This window comes from Eleutherodactylus coqui, chromosome 8 (assembly GCF_035609145.1).
Source record: "Eleutherodactylus coqui strain aEleCoq1 chromosome 8, aEleCoq1.hap1, whole genome shotgun sequence".
In the NCBI taxonomy this organism is placed as follows: Eukaryota; Metazoa; Chordata; class Amphibia; order Anura; family Eleutherodactylidae; genus Eleutherodactylus; species Eleutherodactylus coqui.
The window spans coordinates 182,844,039-182,869,052 of record NC_089844.1 but is presented as its reverse complement, the minus strand read 5'-3'; the positions used below and the strand labels follow the sequence as shown (position 1 = coordinate 182,869,052).

Here is a 25,014-nt window from a genome sequence, read left to right as displayed (position 1 = left end):
TTAGACATAAGGACGTGCGCCATCCGCTTAATTCTAGCTTTTATTTTGTATGACTTTTGGTTGACACCTTTTGGAACAAGTAACCAGTTTTCTATAGATATATGGCTTCAACATACAATATTTCCAACATACAATGGTGGTCCTGAAACTAATTAGGATTGTAGACTGGGGGATCACTGTATAACTTAATTTTCCCTTGCATATACACACACAGTACAATATATCCATATTACATTATACCTCATTTTACTGATTGATTCATCAGCCCATTTTGCACATATATGGATGATCAACAGCAGCACTCATCATTGCACACAGTTGCATTTGTTCAATATTTTTCCATATTATGTATAAATATTGTAAATTCAGTGATAGAACATTATTTGCAGTATTCTATTCATGTCTTTCGTACTTTGATTTAGCTAGTCCCAAATCCTGACATGACTATCATGTGACATGAATGATTCTGTATTTCTGCAGCTATGTCTCATATGTGATTGAGGCTTTTAAATGAACAGGTAGATGGATTTGGAAAACTTGACATCCGTTTCTGAATTAGTTCTCCTCGGATTTTCTAGCGATCCACAAACACAAAAAGCCTTATTTGTGGTGTTTTTCGGCTTCTATATCATAACCTGTGTTGGAAATGCCCTCATCATCATTGTTACTATAACTAATACAAGCCTACAAACTCCAATGTATTTTTTTCTTACAAACCTTTCCATCTTGGATATCATCTACTCTACCACAAATGTGCCTAAAGCTTTGAAAGACCTCATGTCGTTGAGAAAAACCATTTCATTCGCAGCTTGTGCTGCACAAATGTACATTTCACTCGCTCTGGGCATAACTGAGTGCTTTTTATTTGCTGTCATGGCGTATGATCGATACATTGCAATATGTCACCCATTGCATTATGTTACACTAATGACCAATATGCTGTGTTTCCGCGCTGCTATAAGTACGTGGGCATGCGGATTTCTCTTCTCTTTCATTCAGATTACAACTACTATAAATGTGCCAACCTGTGGACACAATGTCATGAACCATTTCTTCTGTGAAGGTCCGGGGTATTTATCATTGAGCTGCGGCGATAACTTTATCAATGATGCAATAAGGTTTATCCTTTGTGTGATTATTCTAATGATACCAGTTTGTTGCATTGTTATATCTTATATCAGAATCATAAGATCAATCGTGAAACTGTCAACCTCTAAGAGTAGAGGAAAAGCTTTTTCCACATGTGCGTCTCATATAATGGCTGTTACCCTGTATTTTGGCACGTGTTCAGCTATGTATATGAAACCTCAATCCTATTATTTTCCAGAAAATGACAAAATTGTAGCAACGTTTTATATTATTGTAACGCCAATGCTGAATCCTTTAATCTACACACTTCGGAATAGGGAAGTGAGCTCAGCCCTGAGAAAATGTACTCTTACAAAATAAAACATAATAAAAAAATTGATAATAGTGAAAATTCCAGGGACTAAGAATGTAAGGGTTTTAATTAGTGATGAGCAAGCATACTCGCTAAAGGCAATTGCTCGAGCGAGCATTGCCCTTAGCGAGTACCTGCCCGCTCGAGACAAAAGGTTCGGGTGCCGGCGGCGGGCAGGGAGCTGCGGGGGAGAGCGGGGAGGAACGGAGGGGAGATCTCTCTCTCCCTCTCTCCCCCCGCTCACCCCTGCTGACTGCCGCTACTCACTGCTCCCCCGCGTCGGCACCCGAACCTTTTGTCTCGAACGGGCAGGTACTCGCTAAGGGCAATGTTGCTCGAGCAATTGCCCTTAGCGAGTATACTCGCTCATCTCTAGTTTTAATCTTTATTTGGAATCAGCATCAGAAAATTCTACTTTATTTTTAATTGGTCACTAACTTTTCAAACGAGGTGCATTAATAGGATAGCCAATATGATAACTAGCAAAACTGTAAATCTGTGTCGTGGCTTGTCGGTTGTGACAAAGTCGGGGTATGGTGGCTTTTGCACAGGCTATAACGGGTTGCCTGGTTAAGCAGGTCAAGGGTTAATGCATCATGTGCAGTATCTGCTATTGCTGTCTGCCTTGCTGCATGACTGCCTTTTGAATTAGCCATGCCTAAGAGTAGGGTGGAGGTGTGGTTCTCTATTCACTCTGCCATTGTTTTAGGTGCAGAGTAGTTATTATTTATTCTCTGCCGTCCTGGTAATCAGTGCTGCTTATTTTCGTACACAGTGGAATACGTGGAGTTGGAGCTTTACTGTGCCAGGTGTTCTGCAACCGCAGATGAGTAGCTGCTGAGTCTTTTCCAGTTGTTTTGTTATTTGTCTGTTCTGTTTACTTTGTGTGTCAGTGCGTTCTTGAAGTGACATTCAGGCCCCAGAAAGAAGACCGCTGGGCTGTCTTTATTGAGACGATGTCCCCGTATTAGGTAGGGACCTGTCACCCTCCCAGCTAAGTTAGGACCAGGCCCTTCCACCCCTGGAGTTGGTGCCACAGTCCCGCATTACGGTGTTTACGGCTTTTCTACCATTTGTACATTCCCTGTCACTGTGTAGTGTGGTGTACTCTTGTAGTAGAAATGATGATTAATAGAGATGAGCGAGCACCAAAATGCTCAGGTGCTCGTTACTCGGGACGAAATTTTCGCGATGCTCGAGAGTTCGTTTCGAATAACGAACCCAATTGAAGTCAATGGGCGACCCGAGCATTTTTGTATATCGCCGATGCTCGCTAAGGTTTTCATTTGTGAAAATCTGGGCAATTCAAGAAAGTGATGGGAACGACACAGAAACGGATAGGGCAGGCGAGGGGCTACATGTTGGGCTGCATCTCAAGTTCCCAGGTCCCACTAGTAAGCCACAATAGCGGCAAGAGTGCCCCCCCCCAACAATTTTTACTTCTGAAAAGCCCGAATTAGCAATGCATACCTTAGCTAAGCACCACACTACCTCCAACAAAGCACAATCACTGCCTGCATGTCACTCCGCTGCCACTTCTCCTGGGTTACATGCTGCCCAACCCCCCCCCCCCCCCCTGCACGACCCAGTGTCCACAGCGCACACCAAATTGTCCCTGCGCAGCCTTCAGCTGCCCTCATGCCACACCACCCTCATGTCTATTTTTAAGTGCGTCTGCCATGAGGAGGAACCGCAGGCACACACTGCAGAGGGTTGGCACGGCTAGGCAGCGACCCTCTTTAAAAGGGGCGGGGCGATAGCCCACAATGCTGTACAGAAGCAATGAGAAATCCAATCCTGTGCCACCTCCATCTGGAGCTGCACACGTGGGCATAGCAATGGGAACCTATGTGCCACACACTATTCATTCTGTCAAGGTGTCTGCATGCCCCAGTCAGACCGCGTTTTTTTATAAATAGTCACAGGCAGGTACAACTCCGCAATGGGAATTCCGTGTGCACCCACAGCATGGGTGGCTCCCTGGAACCCACCGGCGGTACATAAATATATCCCATTGCATTGCCCATCACAGCTGAGGTAATGTCATGTTAAATGCAGGAGGGCTTCGGCCCACACTGCATGCCCCAGTCAGACTGAGGTTCTATAGAAGTGGACACATGCAGTTACAACTCCGTGTGGACCGACAGCATCGGTGGGTGCCAGGAAGCCACCGGTGGTACATAAATATATCCCATTGCATTGCCCATCACAGCTGAGGTAATGTCATGTTAAATGCAGGTGGGCTTCGGCCCACACTGCATGCCCCAGTCAGACTGGGGTTATTTAGTAGTAGACACATGCAGTTACAACTCCCTGTGGACCCACAGCATGGGTGGCTCCCTGGAACCCACCGGCGGTACATAAATATATCCCATTGCAGTGCCCAGCACATCTGATGTAATGTCATGTTAAATGCAGGTGGGCTTCGGCCCACACTGCATGCCCCAGTCAGACTGGGGTTCTTTAGAAGTGGACACATGCAGTTACAACTCCCTGTGGACCCACAGCATGGGTGGGTCCCAGGAAGCCACCGCGGTACATAAATATATCCCATTGCATTGCCCATCACAGCTGAGGTAACGTCCGATTAAATGCAGGTGGTCTTCGGCCCACACTGCATGCCCCAGTCTGACCGGGGTTTTTAATACATAGACACTGGCAGGTACAAATCCCTAATGTGAAGTCCCTGTGGACACACAGCATGGGTGGCTCCCTGGAACCCACCGGCGGTACATAAATATATCCCATTGCAGTGCCTAGCACAGCTGAGGTAACGTCAGCTTTAATGCAGGTGGGCTAAAAATGACTAGGATTACAATGTAGGCGAGGGCCCCAAAAAATTGGTGAACCAACAGTACAAATGTACTTCAGAAACATTGCCCATGCCCAACCAAGAGGGCAGGTGAAACCCATTAATCGCTTTGGTTAATGTGGCTTAATTTGTAACTAGGCCTGTAGGCAGCCCAGTTCAAATAAAAATTGGATCAGGTGCAAGTTTCAATGCTTTATTCAATTGAGAATTGAAACATATAAACATTGTTTACAAAAGTTATATGACTGAGCCTTGTGGGCCTAAGAAAAATTGCCCGTTCGGCGTGATTACGTGAGGTTTCAGGAGGAGGAGCAGGAGGATGAATATAATACACAGATTAATGAAGCTAAAAGGTCCCCGTTTTTGATGGTGATAGAGAACGATGCTTCCATCCGCGGGTGCAACCTATGTATTGTTTAGGTATCGCTGCTGTCCGCTGGTGGAGAAGAAAAGTCTGGGGAAATCCAGGCTTTGTTCATCTTTATGAGTGTAAGCCTGTCGACACTGTCGGTTGACAGGCGGGTACGCTTATCCGTGATGATTCCCCCAGGTGCACTAAACACCCTCTCTGACAAGACGCTAGCCGCAGGACAAGCAAGCACCTCCAGGGCATACAATGCGAGTTCAGGCCACGTGTCCAGCTTCGACACCCAGTAGTTGTAGGGGGCAGAGGCGTCACGGAGGACGGTCGTGCGATCGGCTACGTACTCCCTCACTATCCTTTTACAGTGCTCCCGCCGACTCAGCCTTGACTGGGGAGCGGTGACACAGACTTGCTGGGGAGCCAGAAAGCTGTCAAAGGCCTTAGAGAGTGTTCCCCTGCCTGTGCTGTACATGCTGCCTGATCTCCGCGCCTCCCCTGCTACCTGGCCCTCGGAACTGCGCCTTCTGCCACTAGCGGTGTCGGATGGGAATTTTACCATCAGCTTGTCCGCCAGGGTCCTGTGGTATAGCATCACTCTCGAACCCCTTTCCTCTTCGGGTATGAGAGTGGAAAGGTTCTCCTTACACCGTGGGTCAAGCAGTGTGTACACCCAGTAATCCATAGTGGCCAGAATGCGTGTAACGCGAGGGTCACGAGAAAGGCATCCTAACATGAAGTCAGCCATGTGTGCCAGGGTACCTGCACGCAACACATGGCTGTCCTCACTAGGAAGATCACTTTCAGGATCCTCCTCCTCCTCCTCCTCAGGCCATACACGCTGAAAGGATGACAGGCAAGCAGCATGGGTACCCTCAGCAGTGGGCCAAGCTGTCTCTTCCCCCTCCTCCTCATGCTCCTCCTCCTCAACGCGCTGAGATATAGACAGGAGAGTGCTCTGACTATCCAGCGACATACTGTCTTACCCGCCTCCGTTTCCAAGCGCAAAGCGTCTGCCTTTATGCTTTGCAGGGAACTTCTCAAGAGGCATAGCAGAGGAATGGTGACGCTAATGATTGCAGCATCGCCGCTCACCATTTGGGTAGACTCCTCAAAGTTTCCAAGGACCTGGCAGATGTCTGCCAACCAGGCCCACCCTTCTGTAAAGAATTGAGGAGGCTGACTCCCACTGCGCCGCCCATGTTGGAGTTGGTATTCCACTATAGCTCTACACTGCTCATAGAGCCTGGCCAACATGTGGAGCGTAGAGTTCCACCGTGTGGGCACGTCGCACAGCAGTCGGTGCACTGGCAGATTAAACCGATGTTGCAGGGTGCGCAGGGTGGCAGCGTCCGTGTGGGACTTGCGGAAATGTGCGCAGAGCCGGCAGGTCTGACAAGCGTGGGTCGCTTTTCAGAAAGCGCTGAACCACCAAATTAAAGACGTGGGCCAGGCATGGCACGTGCGTGAGGCTGTCGAGCTGCAGAGCCGCCACCAGGTTACGGCCGTTGTCACACACGACCATGCCCGGTTGGAGGCTCAGCGGCGCAAGCCAGCAGTCGGTCTGCTCTGTCAGACCCTGCAGCAGTTCGTGGGCCGTGTGCCTCTTCTCTCCTAAGCTGAGTAGTTTCAGCACAGCCTGCTGACGCTTGCCCACCGCTGTGCTGCCACCCCGCGCGACACCGACTGCTGGCGACGTGCTGCTGCTGACACATCTTGATTGTGCGACAGAGGTTGCATAGGAGGAGGAGGAGGAGGAGGAGGGTGGTTTAGTGGAGGAAGCGTACACCGCCGCAGATACCACCACCGAGGTGGGGCCCGCAATTCTGGGGGTGGGTAGGACGTGAGCGGTCCCAGGCTCTGACTCTGTCCCAGCCTCCATTAAATTCACCCAATGTGCCGTCAGGGAGATATAGTGGCTCTGCCCGCCTGTGCTTGTCCACGTGTCCGTTGTTAAGTGGACCTTGGCAGTAACCGCGTTGGTGAGGGAGCATACAATGTTGCGGGAGACATGGTCGTGCAGGGCTGGGACGGTACATCGGGAAAAGTAGTGGCGACTGGGAACCGAGTAGCGCGGGGCCGCCGCCGCCATCATGCTTTTGAAAGCCTCCGTTTCCACAAGCCTATACGGCAGCATCTCCAGGCTGATCAATTTGGCTATGTGCACGTTTAACGCTTGAGCGTGCGGCGTACTTGTGCTTGCGCTCAAACACTTGCGCTAGCGACGGCTGGATGCTGCGCTGAGAGACATTGGTGGATGGGGCCGAGGACAGTGGAGGTGAGGATGTGGGTGCAGGCCAGGAGACTGTAGTGCCTGTGTCCTGAGAGGGGGGTTGGATCTCAGTGGCAGGTTGGGGCACAGGGGGAGAGGCAGTGGTTCAAACCGGAGGCGGCGAACGGCCTTCGTCCCACCTTGTGGGGTGCTTGGCCATCATATGTCTGCGCATGCTGGTGGTGGTGAGGCTGGTGGTGATGGCTCCCCGACTGATCTTGGCGCGACAAAGGTTGCACACCACTGTTCGTCGGTCGTCTGCACTCTCAGTGAAAAACTGCCAGACCTTTGAGCACCTCGGCCTCTGCAGGGTGGCATGGCGCGAGGGGGCGCTTTGGGAAACAGTTGGTGGATTATTCGGTCTGGCCCTGCCTCTACCCCTGGCCACCGCACTGGCTCTTCCAACCTGCCCTGCTGCTGCACTTGCCTCCCCCTCTGAAGACCTGTCCTCAGTAGGCTTAGCAAACCAGGTGGGGTCAGTCACCTCATCGTCCTGCTGCTCTTCCTCCGAATCCTCTGTGCGCTCCTCCCTCGGACTTACTGAAATTACTACTACCTGACTGATAGACAACTGTGTCTCATCGTCATCGTCCTCCTCACCCACTGAAAGGTCTTGAGACAGTTGCCGGAAGTCCCCAGCCTCATCCCCCGGACCCCGGGAACTTTCCAATGGTTGGGCATCAGTCACGATAAATTCCTCTGGTGGGAGAGGAACCACTGCTGCCCAATCTGAGCAGGGGCCCGAGAACAGTTCCTGGGAGTCTGCCTGCTCCTCAGAATGTGTCATTGTAATGGAGTGAGGAGGCTGGGAGGTAGGAGGAGCAGCAGCCAGAGGATTCAGAGTTGCAGCAGTGGACGGCGCAGAACTCTGGGTGGTCGATAGATTGCTGGATGCACTTTGTGCCATCCACGACAGGACCTGCTCATGCTGCTCATTTTCTAATAAAGGTCTACCGCGTGGACCCATTAATTGTGAGATGAATGTGGGGACGCCAGAAACGTGCCTTTTCCTAATCCCGCAGCAGTCGGCTGCGATACACCTGGATCAGGAGCTCGGCCTGTGCCCACACCCTGACTTGGGCCTCCACGTACTCACCCGCGTCCACGTCCTCTAGGCCTACCCCTACCCCTCAGCATGGTGTATTACCAGTAGTGCAGAAACAGAACGCTGTAATTAAATGTGCCGCTTATTGGCCTGTGGTTTGAGGCTGACTTCGCTTACGGAACGCACAGCAGAACCAGGAAAGAATTTTGCGCAAGCCCGCTGTAACACTTAGCTGGCTGCTTATTAATTAGGACTACTACCCCCAGCAGAGACGCAGTACAGTCAGGACGGTCACAGGCAGCCCAAATATATTTTTTTCCCCAAATTTTTTGGGAAAAACCCACTGCCTATATAGACAGTATATGTCTTTCATGTTTTTTTACTGTCCCTGCCTCAGCACTACTGGCCCTATACTATGTAAAATTACTGCAGTGCAGACTGTTTCCCTCTGGATAGGATGACAGTAATGATGTAACGGACAACGCAGAGCCAGGAAAGAATTTTGCGCAAGCCCGCTGTAACACTTAGCTAGCTGCGTATTAATTAGGACTACTACCCCCAGCAGAGACGCGGTACAGTCAGGACGGTCACAGGCAGCCCAAATATATTTTTTTGTCCCCAATTTTTTTTGGAAAAGCCCACTGCCTATATAGACAGTATATGACTTCACATTTTTCACTGTCCCTGCCTCAGCACTACTGGCCCTATACTATGGAAAATTACTGCAGACTAAGTACGCAATGCTCTGCACGGCCGATATAAAAAAAAAAAAAAGGTGCAACACTGCAAAAAGCAGCCTCAACAGTATTGCACACGGTCAGATGTGGCCCTAAGAAGGACCGTTGGGGTTCTTGAAGCCTAAAATCACTCCTAACACTCTCCCTATAGCAGCTCCAGCATCAGCAGCACTTTCCCTGAGCTATGTCAGAATGCATCTGTGGCGAGCCGCGGGAGGGGCCGATTTATATACTCGGGTGACACCTGATCTCGCCAGCCACTCACTGCAGGGGGGTGGTATAGGGCTTGAATGTCGCAGGGGGAAGTTGTAATGCCTTCCCTGTCTTTCTATTGGCCAGAAGAGCGCGCTAACGTCTCAGAGATGAAAGTGAAAGTAACTCGAACATTGCGTGGTGCTCGCCTCTAGTAACGAGCATCTCGAACACGTTAATACTCGAACGAGCATCAAGCTCGGATGAGTACGTTCGCTCATCTCTAATGATTAATTAGCGTAAAATGTCTATTGATTTGTATAAACTAGATGTATTACACAGCTGTAGTGATTTAACTCTGCAGAGGCTAATGGCCACATAATTTTATTATGGTAATTGCTGAACAATGGCATGGTGAAAGATGTGTTCTATAACATTGACCTAATGTAAAGCTCTAGTGCAGCCTCTCTAGGGTGAAAATTGCATAGGTCTACAGCTGGCTGAGAATAACAGCTTGGGCATCTCACTTACCTCCCCCTCCCCTCAACTCCTAGAACAAAGGACCTCATGGTCTTACAAAGATGGGCGCTAGGAGGGGAAAGAGGAGGGGACTCAGTTAGCTGGAGACACAATAATTATGCTCATGTACCATTTATGTAATATGTTATATGCCCATAAAGGGCAGGTATTATGTGTTTTAATAAAACTGAGGGTCTAAGCATTGTACGCCCAGACCCAGTTTAGATATGAGACTAGCAACTTGTGTCTGACTGGTTACTATAAGGCATGTGCATGCCATACTATATAATTAGGAAGCTACAGAATACCCCGGAACCTGCTGGAGAAATTGGTGTCCCGAACAGTGGCGTCCCTGGGTGGGCGAGTAGACTGTGATTAGTCACAGTCTGGAAAATACAGAGATTGGCAGATAACACGCAGAACTCAGGGGCCCGGAAATCTGCAGAATACGGTAAGATTACTTTATGTTAATCTACCTGTGTGAACTGACTTCTTACTGTTCATCTGCCTGTCCCTACTCCAGACTGCTAAGAAATCACTAAAAGGCAGGAAATGCAGTTCTGTCTACTCAAAATTTCCACCATGTAACCTGTCTAGGGGTATTCTGTATGCTGTGAATGTTGTGTTTGAGACGGTTAAAGACTGTGTGCACAAGACCAAGAGACAGATTTTGTGAGGGTTAATTTTTTGTAGAGGGGACTTGGGCTGTATAGAAGGACACAGTGTGCTCCTTTACGCTTTAAGGGAGCATGCCCGGGGCGTACTCTCCTACGTAATAGTGCATGGTTTGCCCTAATACACTTGGAGAGCAGGGCCAGGAAAATTTAAAGTAGGCGTATTTACTTGTATGATCGAGTGCGTTATGTTCTCATATGTGAAAAGGGATACGCGGGGATTATAGCCGTGGTGTGTGATGGCTGGATACTCCAAATACTGTTGAGGTCTTGGTCACTGAATATAATCGTTAGTCTTTGTGTATAGTCAAATGTCTTGTTTAAAGGGTGTGCAGTGTTTAGTAATGGAGATTACTCATAGAGAATGGGCTGTTGCACAGATAGTGTGAGATGTATACTTTAAGCCACTGAGAGTATTCCCCAGTAAACCCGTCTGTTCCTTTTGTTTTGTGTTATAGAGTTAATGTGCATTGTGATTTGCGAGGAAAGAAGAGATTCTACTGGGAGGAATCTAGTAAAGGAGGAATCTAGTAAAGGAGGAATCTAGTAAAGGAGGAATCTAGTAAAGGTGGAATCTAGTAAAGGAGTTTACTGTGTCCAGGAATTTTGGATAGGATAGAAAGAGCAGGCAGAGTAGAATACAGCATAGATCCAGGTTGTCCAGGGATTCCAGAGAATGGGGAACAAAGTAAGCAAAGATAAGGGGCATAGAGCATGTGACTTAGTTGCTGAAAGAAAGAAACAGAGTATGTTGGGAAATGAGAATAATGGAGGGAGGGTTGGGTTGTAGACAGAGAACGCAGAAAAGTTTTCAGAAGATAAGCAGGGGGCCCTGGCAGACAGAAAGGTGCTTCAGATTGCTGAAAGGTGGTATAAAGTAGCAAAAGGGATTCACAAGCAGAATTTGGGTGGGGGGAGGAGGTTAGAGGGTAGTGGGGGATGTGCATTGCCTGTATCATAAACAATGTAATGCCTTTGTGTTGACTGCAGACCCTCCCTATGATGGTGGCAACGTTTGCAATGTTTAAAACCCCACATAGTGTGACTCTACAGCAAGTGTGGGGAGCCCCGCCCTCATCCTGAAATTACTTCATCCCATGTGCTCACTTTCAGGGTGTGTGACATCACTTTCGGCCTCTCCAATCCAGGACAGGACTAATCCCCGCCCCTTCCCCCTCCAGCAGTTTTGCCTCACCCGGGAGATCTGTAGCCCCGCCCTTCCTCCTCCAGCAGCCATCTTGCCACACCAGGAAGATCTGCAGCCCCAGGCCCTGCCCCTTCATCCTCTGGCGGCCATCTTGCTACACTCGGGAGGCCTAATTCCCCAACATCACTGTATCCAGTGCTAACATCATCATTGTCTGCAGTAAGATCTTGTTGACCAGACTTTATTACACTCCAAAATGTGACCACCTTGGATGTGTGATAAGTTCAGGGAAACAAATCTTTGTTCTTTGCAAAGATACAGCTTAGGACATAGTAGATGACTAAGCTGGTTTATAGTGCATAGAAGATTGGAGTTGATGCATGGAGGGCAGAGGCCAGGGACCCATGAACAGGGGATGCCCTCTCATGGTGTGTTCCCAGGGGCTGTGTTTTCGGCTGCCTGCATCTCCAGTAGAAGTTTAGACAGATGATGTTAAGGAAGTCTCCTACAGATGGAATAATTTCCCTACAGTCACCCAGCAAACTTTTTCACGCAATTTGCCAAAAGTAGTCTTGGTTTTTATGTGAGAAAGAGGGACTTAATTGCTCAGAGCTGGATGTCAATTCATCCGCATTCTTCAGTTTTTTCCTTATGTCTTTGTATATTCTAGTGCCAGTCTTCACTGAAGCTATAATTTTATTCAGACAGGATAGTCAAAGTCAAACAGTGTAGTTTCCTGAATGCCATTTCGACTGGGTGGCTGCTAATAGGTATTTTCCCACTGTTGCTTGTGTTGCGCCCCGTTGTGTTAGAAATGCTAACAAGAGAAAAAAAAACAAGGGTATTTTCACTCAGATTTTGCTCCATACAATGTGCTTGTTTTTGTGCCTCTTGGTATCCTTTTTCAACATTGTACTTCTTTGAACCCAACTACTCCTTTTTTAATTGAGTATCCTGGTTCAAAGGGGGGAGGGCATAGGTGATCTAGGCGTTGTAGATCAGCTATTGTTTTTTTTTTTTTAAACAAAAAGAAAATAATTTTTTTTGCTTTATGATTCTGATCTATGTGAAATAGTACATCAACATGATTATTTAGTACTGATGCAGCAAGAAACTGTAAATATGCAAACAGTTACTGGAACCCTTTGTTGACAATGCATATTTTGAGCTTTTTGCAGATGGTACCAGGGTGAGGATTGACGACTCCACATCGGATATGCAGCGATCACATAACAAAATGTCCTAGGAACAGAAGCTCTGCCTCCACATGTCTCAGCACAAGAAGCGAAACTGAAGGCCCTCACTGAGGCGTGTAGAGTTGCGAAAGGTAAGATGGCAAACATTTACACTGATTCCTGGTATGCATTTGGCATAGCTCATTATTACGGCCCAATATGGAAGGGCAGACAGTTTCTTACCTCAGCAGGACAACCAATTAAGAATGGTGCAGCGGTGCAGAGTCTCATAGAGGCCCTACTTCTACCTGACAAAGTGGAAAGCTCACACCAATTCCTACACTGGAGAAGCAAGAGGCAACGCCCTCGCCGACAGCACAACAAAGGCAGCGGCCCTCAAGCAGTGGAAGAAAGAAAAGAAGATACTGAGAACACAAGGCAAAAACTTGGACATTGACAAAATTTGGACATTGATATGCTAAGGACTTTACAGTTACAAGCCAGCAAGAAAGAAAAGGATAAACGGACTAAAAATGGGAGCAGCAGAAACAGGACAGCGTATGGCAAACAGTCAACAGTACTTGCCTACCACGATTCCTGTATCCCATTATGGCCCAGAAAAAAGAAGAAAATGATGCTTTCCAATCAAGATTCATAAGGAAATATAATACACAACATGCGGGAATCCGCAAGACTCTACAACAACATTGGAGTATATTAAAAGATGACCCTTTTCTGCAGAAGATCATACCGGAAAGACCACTGATAACCTTCAGAAGGAACAAAAAAATAAAGGATATAGTAGCCCCTTCTTGCCCTCCTAAATGTAGAAAATATCAGAATATTACCAACAAGAATGACAACATCAATAATTTTCTAAAACCCATGCAAGGTGCATATAGATGCGGCACATCAAGATGTAAATGCTGCACACATATTACACTTGGCAAAAAAGAAATACCCATACCAACTAACAATAAAACTCACAAAATTCGGTCTTTACTTACCTGCAGTACGAAATATGCTATTTATCTTCTCCAATGTCCTTGTGGGCTTGGCTATATAGGCCGAACAACTAACCCATTGCGTATATGTTTAAACAAGCATCGTAATAACATCATCAATGGATTCGAAAAACAGTGTTTCGTGCCATTTTTCAAAAGTGCATAATAAGGATGCCAAGGGCCTAAAAGTAATACTGCTAGAAAAAAATCAAACAAGGTCTCTTCTCCTTATTAAAAAGGAGAGAGATGTTTTGGATATTTAGAATGCAAACGCTAAATCCATATGGCCTGAATGAAACTCTAGAAAATAATTTTTAAAAAACATTTTTCCTAGAAGAAATATTTTATTATTAATCAAATTTATATTTTCTATGTAGTATTTTTTTTTATTGAAATTGTTATTGATGGATTTTAATGATGCTTATATTTTACATATCTCTTAGATTATAGACTGTACAAAATTCATAGGATTTTAGTATATATATATATATATATATATATATATATATATATATATATATATTGCTTATTTTCTTTTTTTTTATGTGAGTAGAAGCTCTAGATTCAGATCATTAAGAGAAAAAGGCCCCACAGATTATTTGGCAGAATGCACTTTTCTTTAATCCCTCTGTTTCTGGAACGGACCCTGCATCTCATGAACAGTTAATGGAACGCTACTTGCGTTCCACACAGAATGTAAGCGTCGGATGTAGCCCACGTGACTTTTACTCGATCGATGACGCTACAATGACACATGCTCTCAGCTTTATCAGCATCTCTGCAGGTGGAGCAATACATGTGTTCCACCTGACACATGAGCGTCAGACGCGGGTCACGTTGCTGCCGTGATGACTAGAGATGAGCGAGCACCAAAATGCTCGGGTGCTCGTTACTCGGGACGAAATTATCGCGATGCTCGAGGGTTCGTTTCGAGTAACGAACCCCATTGAAGTCAATGGGCGACCCGAGCATTTTTGTATTTCGCCGATGTTCGCTAAGGTTTCCTTGTGTGAAAATCTGGGCAATTCAAGAAAGTGATGGGAACGACACAGCAACGGATAGGGCAGGCGAGGGGCTACATGTTGGGCTGAATCTCAAGTTCACAGGTCCCACTATTAAGCCACAATAGCGGCAAGAGTGGGCCCCCCCCCCTCCCAAAAACTTTTACTTCTGAAAAGCCCTCATTAGCATGGCATACCTTTGCTAAGCACCACACTACCTCCAACAAAGCACAATCACTGCCTGCATGACACTCCACTGCCACTTCTCCTGGGTTACATGCTGCCCAACCGCCCCCCCTCCCCCCCACAGCGCACACCAAAGTGTCCCTGCGCAGCCTTCAGCAGCCCTCATGCCACACCACCCTCATGTCTATTTAGAAGTGCGTCTGCCATGAGGAGGAACCGCAGGCACACACTGCAGAGGGTTGGCACGGCTAGGCAGCGACCCTCTTTAAAAGGGGCGGGGCGATAGCCCACAATGCTGTACAGAAGCAATGAGAAATAGAATCCTGTGCCACCGCCATCAGGAGCTGCACACGTGGGCATAGCAATGGGGAACCTATGTGCCACACACTATTCATTCTGTCAAGGTGTCTCTGCATGCCCCAGTCAGACCGGGCTTTTTAATTCATAGACACAGGCAGGTACAACTCCCTATTGTGAAGTCCCTGTCGACCGACAGCATGGGTGGCTCCCTGGAACCCACCGGCGATACACAAAAATATCCCATTGCATTGCCCAACACAGCTGAGGTAGTAATGTCGTGCTTAATGCAGGTGGGCTTCGGCCCACACTGCATGCCCCAGTCAGACTGGGGTTCCTTACAAGTGGAAACAGATGCATTTATAATTCCCTGTGGACCCACAGCATGGGTGGGTGCCAGGAAGCCACCGGCGGTACAAAGAAATATCCCATTGCATTGCCCAACACAGCTGAGGTAGTAATGTCGTGCTTATTGCAGGTGGGCTTCGGCCCACACTGCATGCCCCAGTCAGACTGGGGTTCTTTACAAGTGGAAGCGGATGCATTTATAATTCCCTGTGGACCCACAGCATGGGTGGGTGCCAGGAAGCCACCGGCGGTACATAGAAATATCCCATTGCCTTGCCCAACACAGCTGAGGTAGTAATGTCGTGCTTAATGCAGGTGGGCTTCGGCCCACACTGCATGCCCCAGTCAGACTGGGGTTCTTTACAAGTGGAAACGGATGCATTTATAATTCCCTGTGGACCCACAGCATGGGTGGGTGCCAGGAAGCCACCGGCGGTACATAGAAATATCCCATTGCATTGCCCAACACAGCTGAGGTAGTAATGTCGTGCTTAATGCAGGTGGGCTTCGGCCCACACTGCATGCCCCAGTCAGACTGGGGTTCTTTACAAGTGGAAACAGATGCATTTATAATTCCCTGTGGACCCACAGCATGGGTGGCTCCCAGGAAGCCACCGGCGGTACATAGAAATATCCCATTGCATTGCCCAACACAGCTGAGGTAGTAATGTCATGCTTAATGCAGGTGGGCTTCGGCCCACAGTGCATGCCCCAGTCAGACTGGTAATATGTACCTTAATAGTAACCGCGTTGGTGGTAATGTGGTGGTGACTGCGGACCTAGTAGCGCGGTTTTATTTTGTTGGTTTTCGGAATGTGGCCAGGATTAAGTGGGCCGTGGCGGGGGATGTTTTGGAGGCACTACGTGTCCTCTCCACGTGTCCGTGGTTATATGCACCTTAACAGTAACAGCGTTGGTGGGAAATGGCCTCGCCGCCATCATGTCTTTGGGAAGCCTCTGTTTCCACACCCCAGAGACATACCATTAGCAGCGGTATAGGCAGAGCCCAGAATTAGTAACATTTCAGCCGTAGCATTAGCGACAGGCCCCACTAACATATCACTAGCAGCATTATAGGGGGAGCACAGTCTTAGTTCCATTTAAGTCATTGTAGCAGCCTACACAGGCCCACAGGAACAATTCCGAAGCAGCAGTATAGGAGGAGCATAGTCTTAGTTCCATTTCAGTAGCTGCAGTATAGCCAAGGCCCAAGTTACATTTATGTAGCTAAAGTGTAGGCCAACCCCGCACACACTTCTGTACCATGAGGGCAGGCGAAGAACATAGAAATTGCTATGATTACACTGTAGGCGAGGGGCCACAAAATTGCTGTATCAACAGTACTAATGTACATCCAAAAAATTGGCCATGGCCAACCAAGAGGGCAGGTGAAACCTATTAATCGCTTTGGTTAATGTGGCTTAAGTGGTAACTAGGCCTGGAGGCAGCCCAGTTTAACGAAAAATTCGTTCAAGTTAAAGTTTCAACGCTTTTAAGAGCATTGAAACGTATAAAAATTGTTTAGAAAAATTATATGAATGAGCCTTGTGGCCCTAAGAAAAATTGCCCATTCGGCCTGATTATGTCAGGTTTCAGGAGGAGGAGCAGGAGGAGGAGGAGGAGGAATATTATACACAGATTGATGAAGCAGAAATGTCCCCGTTTTGGATGGTGAGAGAGAACGATGCTTCCATCCGCGGGTGCAGAATACGTATTGCTTAGGTATCGCTGCTGTCCGCTAGTGCAGAAGAGAAGTCTGGGGAAATCCAGGCTTTGTTCATCTTGATGAGTGTAAGCTTGTCGGCACTGTCGGTTGACAGGTGGGTACGCTTATCCGTGATGATTCCCCCAGCCACACTAAACACACTCTCTGACAAGACGCTAGCCGCAGGACAAGCAAGCACCTCCAGGGCATACAGTGCGAGTTCAGGCCACGTGTTCAGCTTCGACACCCAGTAGTTGTAGGTGGCAGAGGCGTCACGGAGGACGGTTGTGCGATCGGCTACGTACTCCCTCACCATCCTTTTACAGTGCTCCCGCAGACTCAGCCTTGACTGGGGAGCGGTGACACAGTCTTGCTGGGGAGCCATAAAGCTGACAAAGGCCTTGGAGAATGTTCCCCTGCCTGCGCTGTACATGCTGCATGATCTCTGCGCCTCCCCTGCTACCTGGCCCTCGGAACTGCGCCTTCTGCCACTAGCGCTGTCGGATGGGAAGTTTACCATCAGTTAGTCCACCAGCGCCCTGTGGTATAGCATCATTCTCGAACCCCTTTCCTTTTCGGGAATGAGAGTGCAAAGGCTCTCCCTATACCGTGGGTCGAGCAGTGTGTACACCCAGTAATCCGTAGTGGCCAGAATGCGTGTAACGCGAGGGTCACGAGAAAGGCATCCTAACATGAAGTCAGCCATGTGTGCCAGGGTACCTGTACGCAACACATGGCTGTCTTCACTAGGAAGATCACTTTCAGGATCCTCCTCCTCCTCAGGCCATACACGCTGAAAGGATGACAGGCAAGCAGCATGGGTACCGTCAGCAGTGGGCCAAGATGTCTCTTCCCCCTCCTCCTCATCTTCTTCCTCCTCCTCCTCCTCCTCACCACGCTGAGATATAGACAGGAGGGTGCTCTGACTATCCAGCGACATACTGTCTTCCCCTGGCTCTGTTTCCGAGCGCAAAGCGTCTGCCTTTATGCTTTGCAGGGAACTTCTCAAGATGCATAGCAGAGGAATGGTGACGCTAATGATTGCAGCATCGCCGCTCACCACCTGGGCAGACTCCTCAAATTTTCCAAGGACCTGGCAGATGGCTGCCAACCAGGGCCACTCTTCTGTAAATAATTGAGGAGGCTGACTCCTACTGCGCCGCGCAAGTTGGAGTTGGTATTCCACTATAGCTCTACGCTGCTCATAGAGTCTGGCCAACATGTGGAGCGTAGAGTTCCACTGTGTGGGCACGTCGCACAGCAGTTGGTGCACTGGCAGATTAAACCTATGTTGCAGTGTCCGCAGGGTGGCAGCGTGCGTGTGGGATTTGTGGAAATGTGCGCCGAGCTGGCGCACCTTTCCGAGCAGGTATGACAAGTGGGGGTAGCTTTTCAGAAAGCGCTGAACCACCAAATTAAAGACATGGGCCAGGCATGCCCGGTTGGAGGCTCAGCGGCGAAAGCCAGCCGTCGGTCTGCTCTGTCAGACCCTGCAGCAGTTCGTGGGCCGTGTGCCTCTTCTCTCCTAAGCTGAGTAGTTTCAGCACGGCCTGCTGACGCTTGCCCACCGCTGTGCTGCCACGCCGCGTGACACCGACTGCTGGCGACGTGCTGCTGACACATCTTGATTGCGAGACAGAGGTTGCGTTGGAGGAGGAGGAGGAGGAGGAAGGTGCTTTAGTGGAGGAAGCATACACCGCCGCAGATACCACCACCGAGCTGGGGCCCGCAATTCTGGGGGTGGGTAGGACATGAGCGGTCCCAGGCTCTGACTCTGTCCCAGCCTCCACTAAATTCACCCAATGTGCCGTCAGGGAGATATAGTGGCCCTGCCCGCCTGTGCTTGTCCACGTGTCTGTTGTTAAGTGGACCTTGGCAGTAACCGCGTTGGTGAGGGCGCGTACAATGTTGCGGGAGACGTGGTCGTGCAGGCCTGGGACGGCACATCGGAAAAAAGTAGTGGCGACTGGGAACCGAGTAGCGCGGGGCAGCCGCCGCCATCATGCTTTGGAAAGCCTCCGTTTCCACAAGCCTATACGGCAGCATCTCTAGGCTGATCAATTTTGCAATGTGCACGTTTAACGCTTGAGCGTGCGGGTGCGTGGCATCGTACTTGCGCTTGCGCTCAAACTGTGGCACTAGCGACGTCTGGACGCTACGCTGAGAGACATTGCTGGATGGGGCCGAGGACAGCGGAGGTGAGGGTGTGGGTGCAGGCCAGGAGACGGTAGTGCCTGTGTCCTCAGAGGGGGGTTGGATCTCAGTGGCAGGTTGGGGCACAGGGGGAGAGGCAGTGGTGCAAACCGGAGGCGGTGAACGGGCATCGTCCCACCTTGTGGGGTGCTTGGCCATCATATGCCTGTGCATGCTGTTGGTGGTGCCTGCCCAGCTGATCTTGGCGCGACAAAGGTTGCACACCACTGTTCGTCGGTCGTCAGGCGTCTCTGTGAAAAACTGCCACACCGTAGAGCACCTTGACCTGTGCAGGGTGGCATGGCGCGAGGGGGCGCTTTGGGAAACAGTTGGTGGATTATTCGGTCTGGCCCTGCCTCTACCCCTGGACACCGCACTGGCTCGGCCTGTGCCCACAGCCTGACTTGGGCCTCCGCGTCCTCGCCCGCGTCCACGTCCTATAGGCCTACCCCTACCCCTCAGCATGGTGTATTACCAGTGATTTGATTTCCCAGGCAGGAAAGAAAGTGGCGCAAGCCTGCAGTAAAACGTAGCTGGTTGCGTCTGATTTTTTTTAACGTTCTGCACGCAGCACACACGTACCCAGAGCCCTGAGGACTGTCAGAGGCAGGCGAAATAGAATTTTTTCCCTTGTTTTTCAAAAGGACAAGCCACACTGCGTGTATTCAATGAATACTGCTAAGTTTAATAACTGTGTTGTGGCCCTGCAAATGTGTCAGAGAACTGCAGTGATGCAAAGTTATTCGCTACAGCAGATCAGGGATTTCCCATGCAGGAAAAAAATTGGCGCAAGCCTGCAGTAAAACGTAGCTGGCTGCGTCTGATTTTTTTTTAACGTTCTGCACGCAGCACACACGTACCCAGAGCCCTGAGGACTGTCAGAGGCAGGCGAAATAGAATTTTTTTACCTTGTTTTTCAAAAGGACAAGCCACACTGCGTGTATTCAATGAATACTACTAAGTTTAATAACTGTATTGTGGCCCTGCAAATGTGTCAGAGAACTGCAGTAATGCAAAGTTATTCGCTACAGCAGATCAGGGATTTCCCATGCAGGAAAAAAATTGGCGCAAGCCTGCAGGAAAACGTAGCTGGCTGCGTCTGATTTTTTTTAACGTTCTGCACGCAGCACACACGTACCCAGAGCCCTGAGGACTGTCAGAGGCAGGCGAAATAGAATTTTTTCCCTTGTTTTTCAAAGGACAAGCCACACTGCGTCTATTCAATGAATAATGTATGTCTTCTGGCCCTGCCTACACAATTCTATCCCTGTAGTATTAATGCCGGGTGCAATGGTCTGCACAGCCGGTTTTGAGAAAAAAAAAATGTTCAGAGAGCGCCTTAAGGTCGCCAGTTGGTTGTTTAGCAGAACAGTTCTTATCCTCCAGACATAGGGAGAGCTGCAGAAACAATTGGGGGTAAACAGAGAATCTCCCCCAAACAGAGACATATAGGAAAGGACTATCAATAAAAAGAAGTCTGCGCTCTTGAACTGTAAAGTTTAGCAACCATGAATGTCACAAAACAAAAGAAAAAAATGGCACTTACTCAAGAGGAGGGGGGGGGGTATGATAACCAGGAATCCCCCTCCTTGAAGTGTCGACTCCTTTATGTCAATAAGCCACATCCCAGCTGCATCAACTTGAGAGTATCTAACCTTTATTCCTAGTTGTGGTGGACGGTACAGGGGCAACGTGTTTCTGTGCTCTAAGGTACCTTTTTCAAGCCAGTAATCATACAACACAAAGATACATATATATATATATAGTAATATAAAATAAATAACATGACAAGGGATCCACGTCCTCCAGCGCCGGCGGTTCCGGCAACACTGGAGGCATGTTTTGCTGAGGCGTCATCACTAGAGATGAGCGAACGTACTCGTCCGAGCTTGATATTCGTGCGAATATTAGGGTGTTCGGGATGCTCGTTACTCGTAACGAGTACCACGCGGTGTTCCGGTTACTTTCAGTTTCCTCTCTGAGACGTTAGCACGCTTTTCTGGCCAATTGAAAGACAGGGAAGGCATTACAACTTCCCTCTGTGACGTTCAAGCCCTATACCAGCCCCCTGCTGTGAGTGGCTGGGGCGATCAGATGTCACCCGAGTATAAAAATCGGCCCCTCCCGTGTTGTGACTTAGCTGAGGGAAAGTGCTATCGTGCTGGAGCTGCTGTAGGGAGAGTGTTAGGAGTTAGTGTAGGCTTCAAGAACCCCAACGGTCCTTCTTAGGGCCACATCTAACCGTGTGCAGTACTGTGGAGGCTGCTGTTAGCAGTGTTGCACATTTATTTTTTTTTGGTATATCGGCCGTGCAGAGCATTGCACCCTGCAGTAATACTCCAGGGACAGAATTGTGTAGGCAGGGCCAGAAGACATATTAGATTGAATATACGCAGTGGTCCTTTTGAAAAAAAGATTTTAAAAAAATCTATTTGGCCTGCCTGTCACTCTGCTCAGTGTTCTGGGTCCGTGTCTGCTGGGGGTACTATTTCTCAAAATAAATACGCAGGTAGCTAAGTGTTACAGCAGGCTTGCGCCAAATTATTTCCTGTCGTTCCGTAAGCGAACTCAGCCTCCAACCACAGGCCAATAAGCGGCACATTTAATTACAGTGTTGTGTTTCTGCATTCCTGCTAATACAGCATGCTGAGGGGTAGGGGTAGGCCTAGAGGACGTGGGCGCGGCCGAGGACGCGGAGGCCCTAGTCCGGGTGTGGACACAGGCCGAGCTCCTGATCCTGGTGTATCGCAGCCAACTGCTGCGGGATTAGGAGAGAGGCACGTTTCTGGCGTCCCCACATTCATAGCACATTTAATGGGTCCACGCGGTAGACCTTTATTAGAAAATGAGCAGTGTGAGCAGGTCCTGTCGTGGATGGCAGAAAGTGCTTCCAGCAACCTATCGTCCACCCAGAGTTCTGCGCCGTCCACTGCTGCAACTCAGAATCCTCTGGCTGCTGCTCCTCCTTCCTCCCAGCCTCCTCACTCCATGAAAATGAGACATTCTGAGGAGTGGGCAGACTCCCAGGAACTGTTCTCGGGCCCCTGCTCAGATTGGGCAGCAGTGGTTCCTCTCCCACCAGAGGAGTTTATCGTCACTGATGCCCAACCATTGGAAAGTTCCCGGGGGATGAGGCTGGGGATTTCCGGCAACTGTCTCAAGACCTTTCAGTGGGTGAGGAGGCCGATGACGATAAGACACAGTTGTCTATCAGTGAGGTAGTAGTAAGGGCATTAAGTCCGAGGGAGGAGCGCACAGAGTATACTGAGGAAGAGCAGCAGGACGATGAGGTGACTGACCCCACCTGGTTTGCTACGCCTACTGAGGACAGGTCTTCAGAGGGGGAGGCAAGGGCAGCAGCAGGGCAGGTTGCAAGAGGCAGTGCGGTGTCCAGGGGTAGAGGCAGGGCCAGACCGAATAATCCACCAACTGTTTCCCAAAGCGCCCCCTCGCGCCATGCCACCCTGCAGAGGCCGAGGTGCTCAAAGGTCTGGCAGTTTTTCACTGAGAGTGCAGACGACCGACGAACAGTGGTGTGCAACCTTTGTCGCGCCAAGATCAGCCGAGGAGCCACCACCACCAGCCTCACCACCACCAGCATGCGCAGACATATGATGGCCAAGCACCCCACAAGGTGGGACGAAGGCCGTTCACCGCCTCCGGTTTGCACCGCTGCCTCTCCCCCTGTGCCCCAACCTGCCACTAAGATCCAACCCCCCTCTGAGGACACAGGCACGACCGTCTCCTGGCCTGCACCCACACCCTCACCTCCGCTGTCCTCGGCCCCATCCACCAATGTCTCTCAGCGCAACGTCCAGCCGTCGCTAGCGCAAGTGTTTGAGCGCAAGCGCAAGTACACCGTCACGCACCCGCATGCTCAAGCGTTAAACGTGCACGTAGCCAAATTTATCAGTCTGGAGATGCTGCCGTATAGGGTTGTGGAAACGGAGTCCTTCAAAAGTATGATGGCGGCGGCGGCCCCGCGATACTCAGTTCCCAGTCGCCACTATTTTTCCCGATGTGCCGTCCCAGCCCTGCACGACCACGTCTCCCGCAACATTGTACGTGCCCTCACCAACGCGGTTACTGCCAAGGTCCACTTAACAACGGACACGTGGACAAGCACAGGCGGGCAGGGCCACTATATCTCCCTGACGGCACATTGGGTGAATTTAGTGGAGGCTGGGACAGAGTCAGAGCCTGGGACCGCTCACGTCCTTCCCACCCCCAGAATTGCGGGCCCCAGCTCGGTGGTGGTATCTGCGGCGGTATATGCTTCCTCCACTAAAGCACCCTCCTCCTCCTCCTCCAACGCAACCTCTGTCTCGCAATCAAGATGTGTCAGCAGCAGCAGCACGACGCCAGCAGTCGGTGTCGCGCGTCGTGGCAGCACAGCGGTGGGCAAGCGTCAGCAGGCCGTGCTGAAACTACTCAGCTTAGGAGATAGGAAGCACACGGCCCACGAACTGCTGCAGGGTCTGACAGAGCAGACCGACCGCTGGCTTGCGCCGCTGAGCCTCCAACCGGGCATGGTCGTGTGTGACAACGGCCGTAACCTGGTGGCGGCTCTGCAGCTCGGCAGCCTCACGCACGTGCCATGCCTGGCCCACGTCTTTAATTTGGTGGTTCAGCGCTTTCTGAAAAGCTACACACGCTTGTCAGACCTGCTCGGAAAGGCGCGCCGGCTCTGCGCACATTTCCGCAAGTCCCACACGGACGCTGCCACCCTGCGCACCCTGCAATATCGGTTTAATCTGCCAGTGCACCGACTGCTGTGCGACGTGCCCACACGGTGGAACTCTATGCTCCACATGTTGGCCAGGCTCTATGAGCAGCGTAGAGCTATAGTGGAATACCAACTCCAACATGGGCGGCGCAGTGGGAGTCAGCCTCCTCAATTATTTTCAGAAGAGTGGGCCTGGTTGGCAGACATCTGCCAGGTCCTTCGAAACTTTGAGGAGTCTACCCAGGTGGTGAGCGGCGATGCTGCAATCATTAGCATCACCATTCCACTTTTATGCCTCTTGAGAAGTTCCCTGCAAACCATAAAGGCAGATGCTTTGCACTCGGAAACAGAGCCGGGAAGACAGTATGTCGCTGGATAGTCAGAGCACCCTCCGATCTATATCTCAGCGCGGTGAGGAGGAGGAAGATGAGGAGGAGGGGGAAGACACAGCTTGGCCCACTGGTGAGGGTACACATGCTGCTGGCCTGTCATCCTTTCAGCGTGTATGGCCTGAGGAGGAGGAGGAGGAGGAGGATCCTGAAAGTGATCTTCCTAGTGAGGACAGCCATGTGTTGCGTACAGGTACCCTGGCACACATGGCTGACTTCATGTTAGGATGCCTTTCTCGTGACCCTCGCGTTACACGCATTCTGGCCACTACGGATTACTGGGTGTATGCACTGCTCGACCCACGGTATAAGGAGAACCTTTCCACTCTCATACCCGAAGAGGAAAGGGGTTCGAGAGTGTTGCTATACCGCAGGACCCTGGCGGACAAACTGATGGTAATATTCCCATACGACAGCGCTAGTGGCCGAAGGCGCAGTTCCGAGGGCCAGGTAGCAGGGGAGGCGCGGAGATCAGGCAGCATGTACAGCTCAGGCAGGCCAACACTCTTTAAGGCCCTTGACAGCTTTATGGCTCCCCAGCAAGACTGTGTCACCGCTCCCCAGTCACGGCTGAGTCAGCGGGAGCACTGTAAAAGGATGATGAGGGAGTACGTAGCCGATCGCACGACCGTCCTCCGTGACGCCTCTGCCCCCTACAACTACTGGGTGTCGAAGCTGGACACGTGGCCTGAACTCGCGCTGTATGCCCTGGAGGTGCTTGCTTGTCCTGCGGCAAGCGTCTTGTCAGAGAGGGTGTTTAGTGCGGCTGGGGGAATCATCACAGATAAGC

At 49.9% G+C, this 25,014-nt stretch overlaps 1 protein-coding gene across 1 annotated transcript; it reads left to right on the top strand.

Moving 5' to 3' along the window:
• Window positions 1-522: 522 nt before the first annotated feature.
• LOC136578064 (olfactory receptor 10A7-like) lies at window positions 523-1,449 on the top strand. Its single transcript, XM_066577973.1, has one exon. The coding sequence runs from the start codon at window positions 523-525 to the stop codon at window positions 1,447-1,449; it is 927 nt and encodes a 308-aa protein (XP_066434070.1).
• The last annotated feature ends 23,565 nt before the right edge of the window (window positions 1,450-25,014 follow it).

Excerpts from the sequence above, each read along its gene's own strand:
- LOC136578064 (XM_066577973.1), top strand. The coding sequence starts at position 523 with ATGGATTTGGAAAACTTGACATCCGTTTCTGAATTAGTTCTCCTCGGA.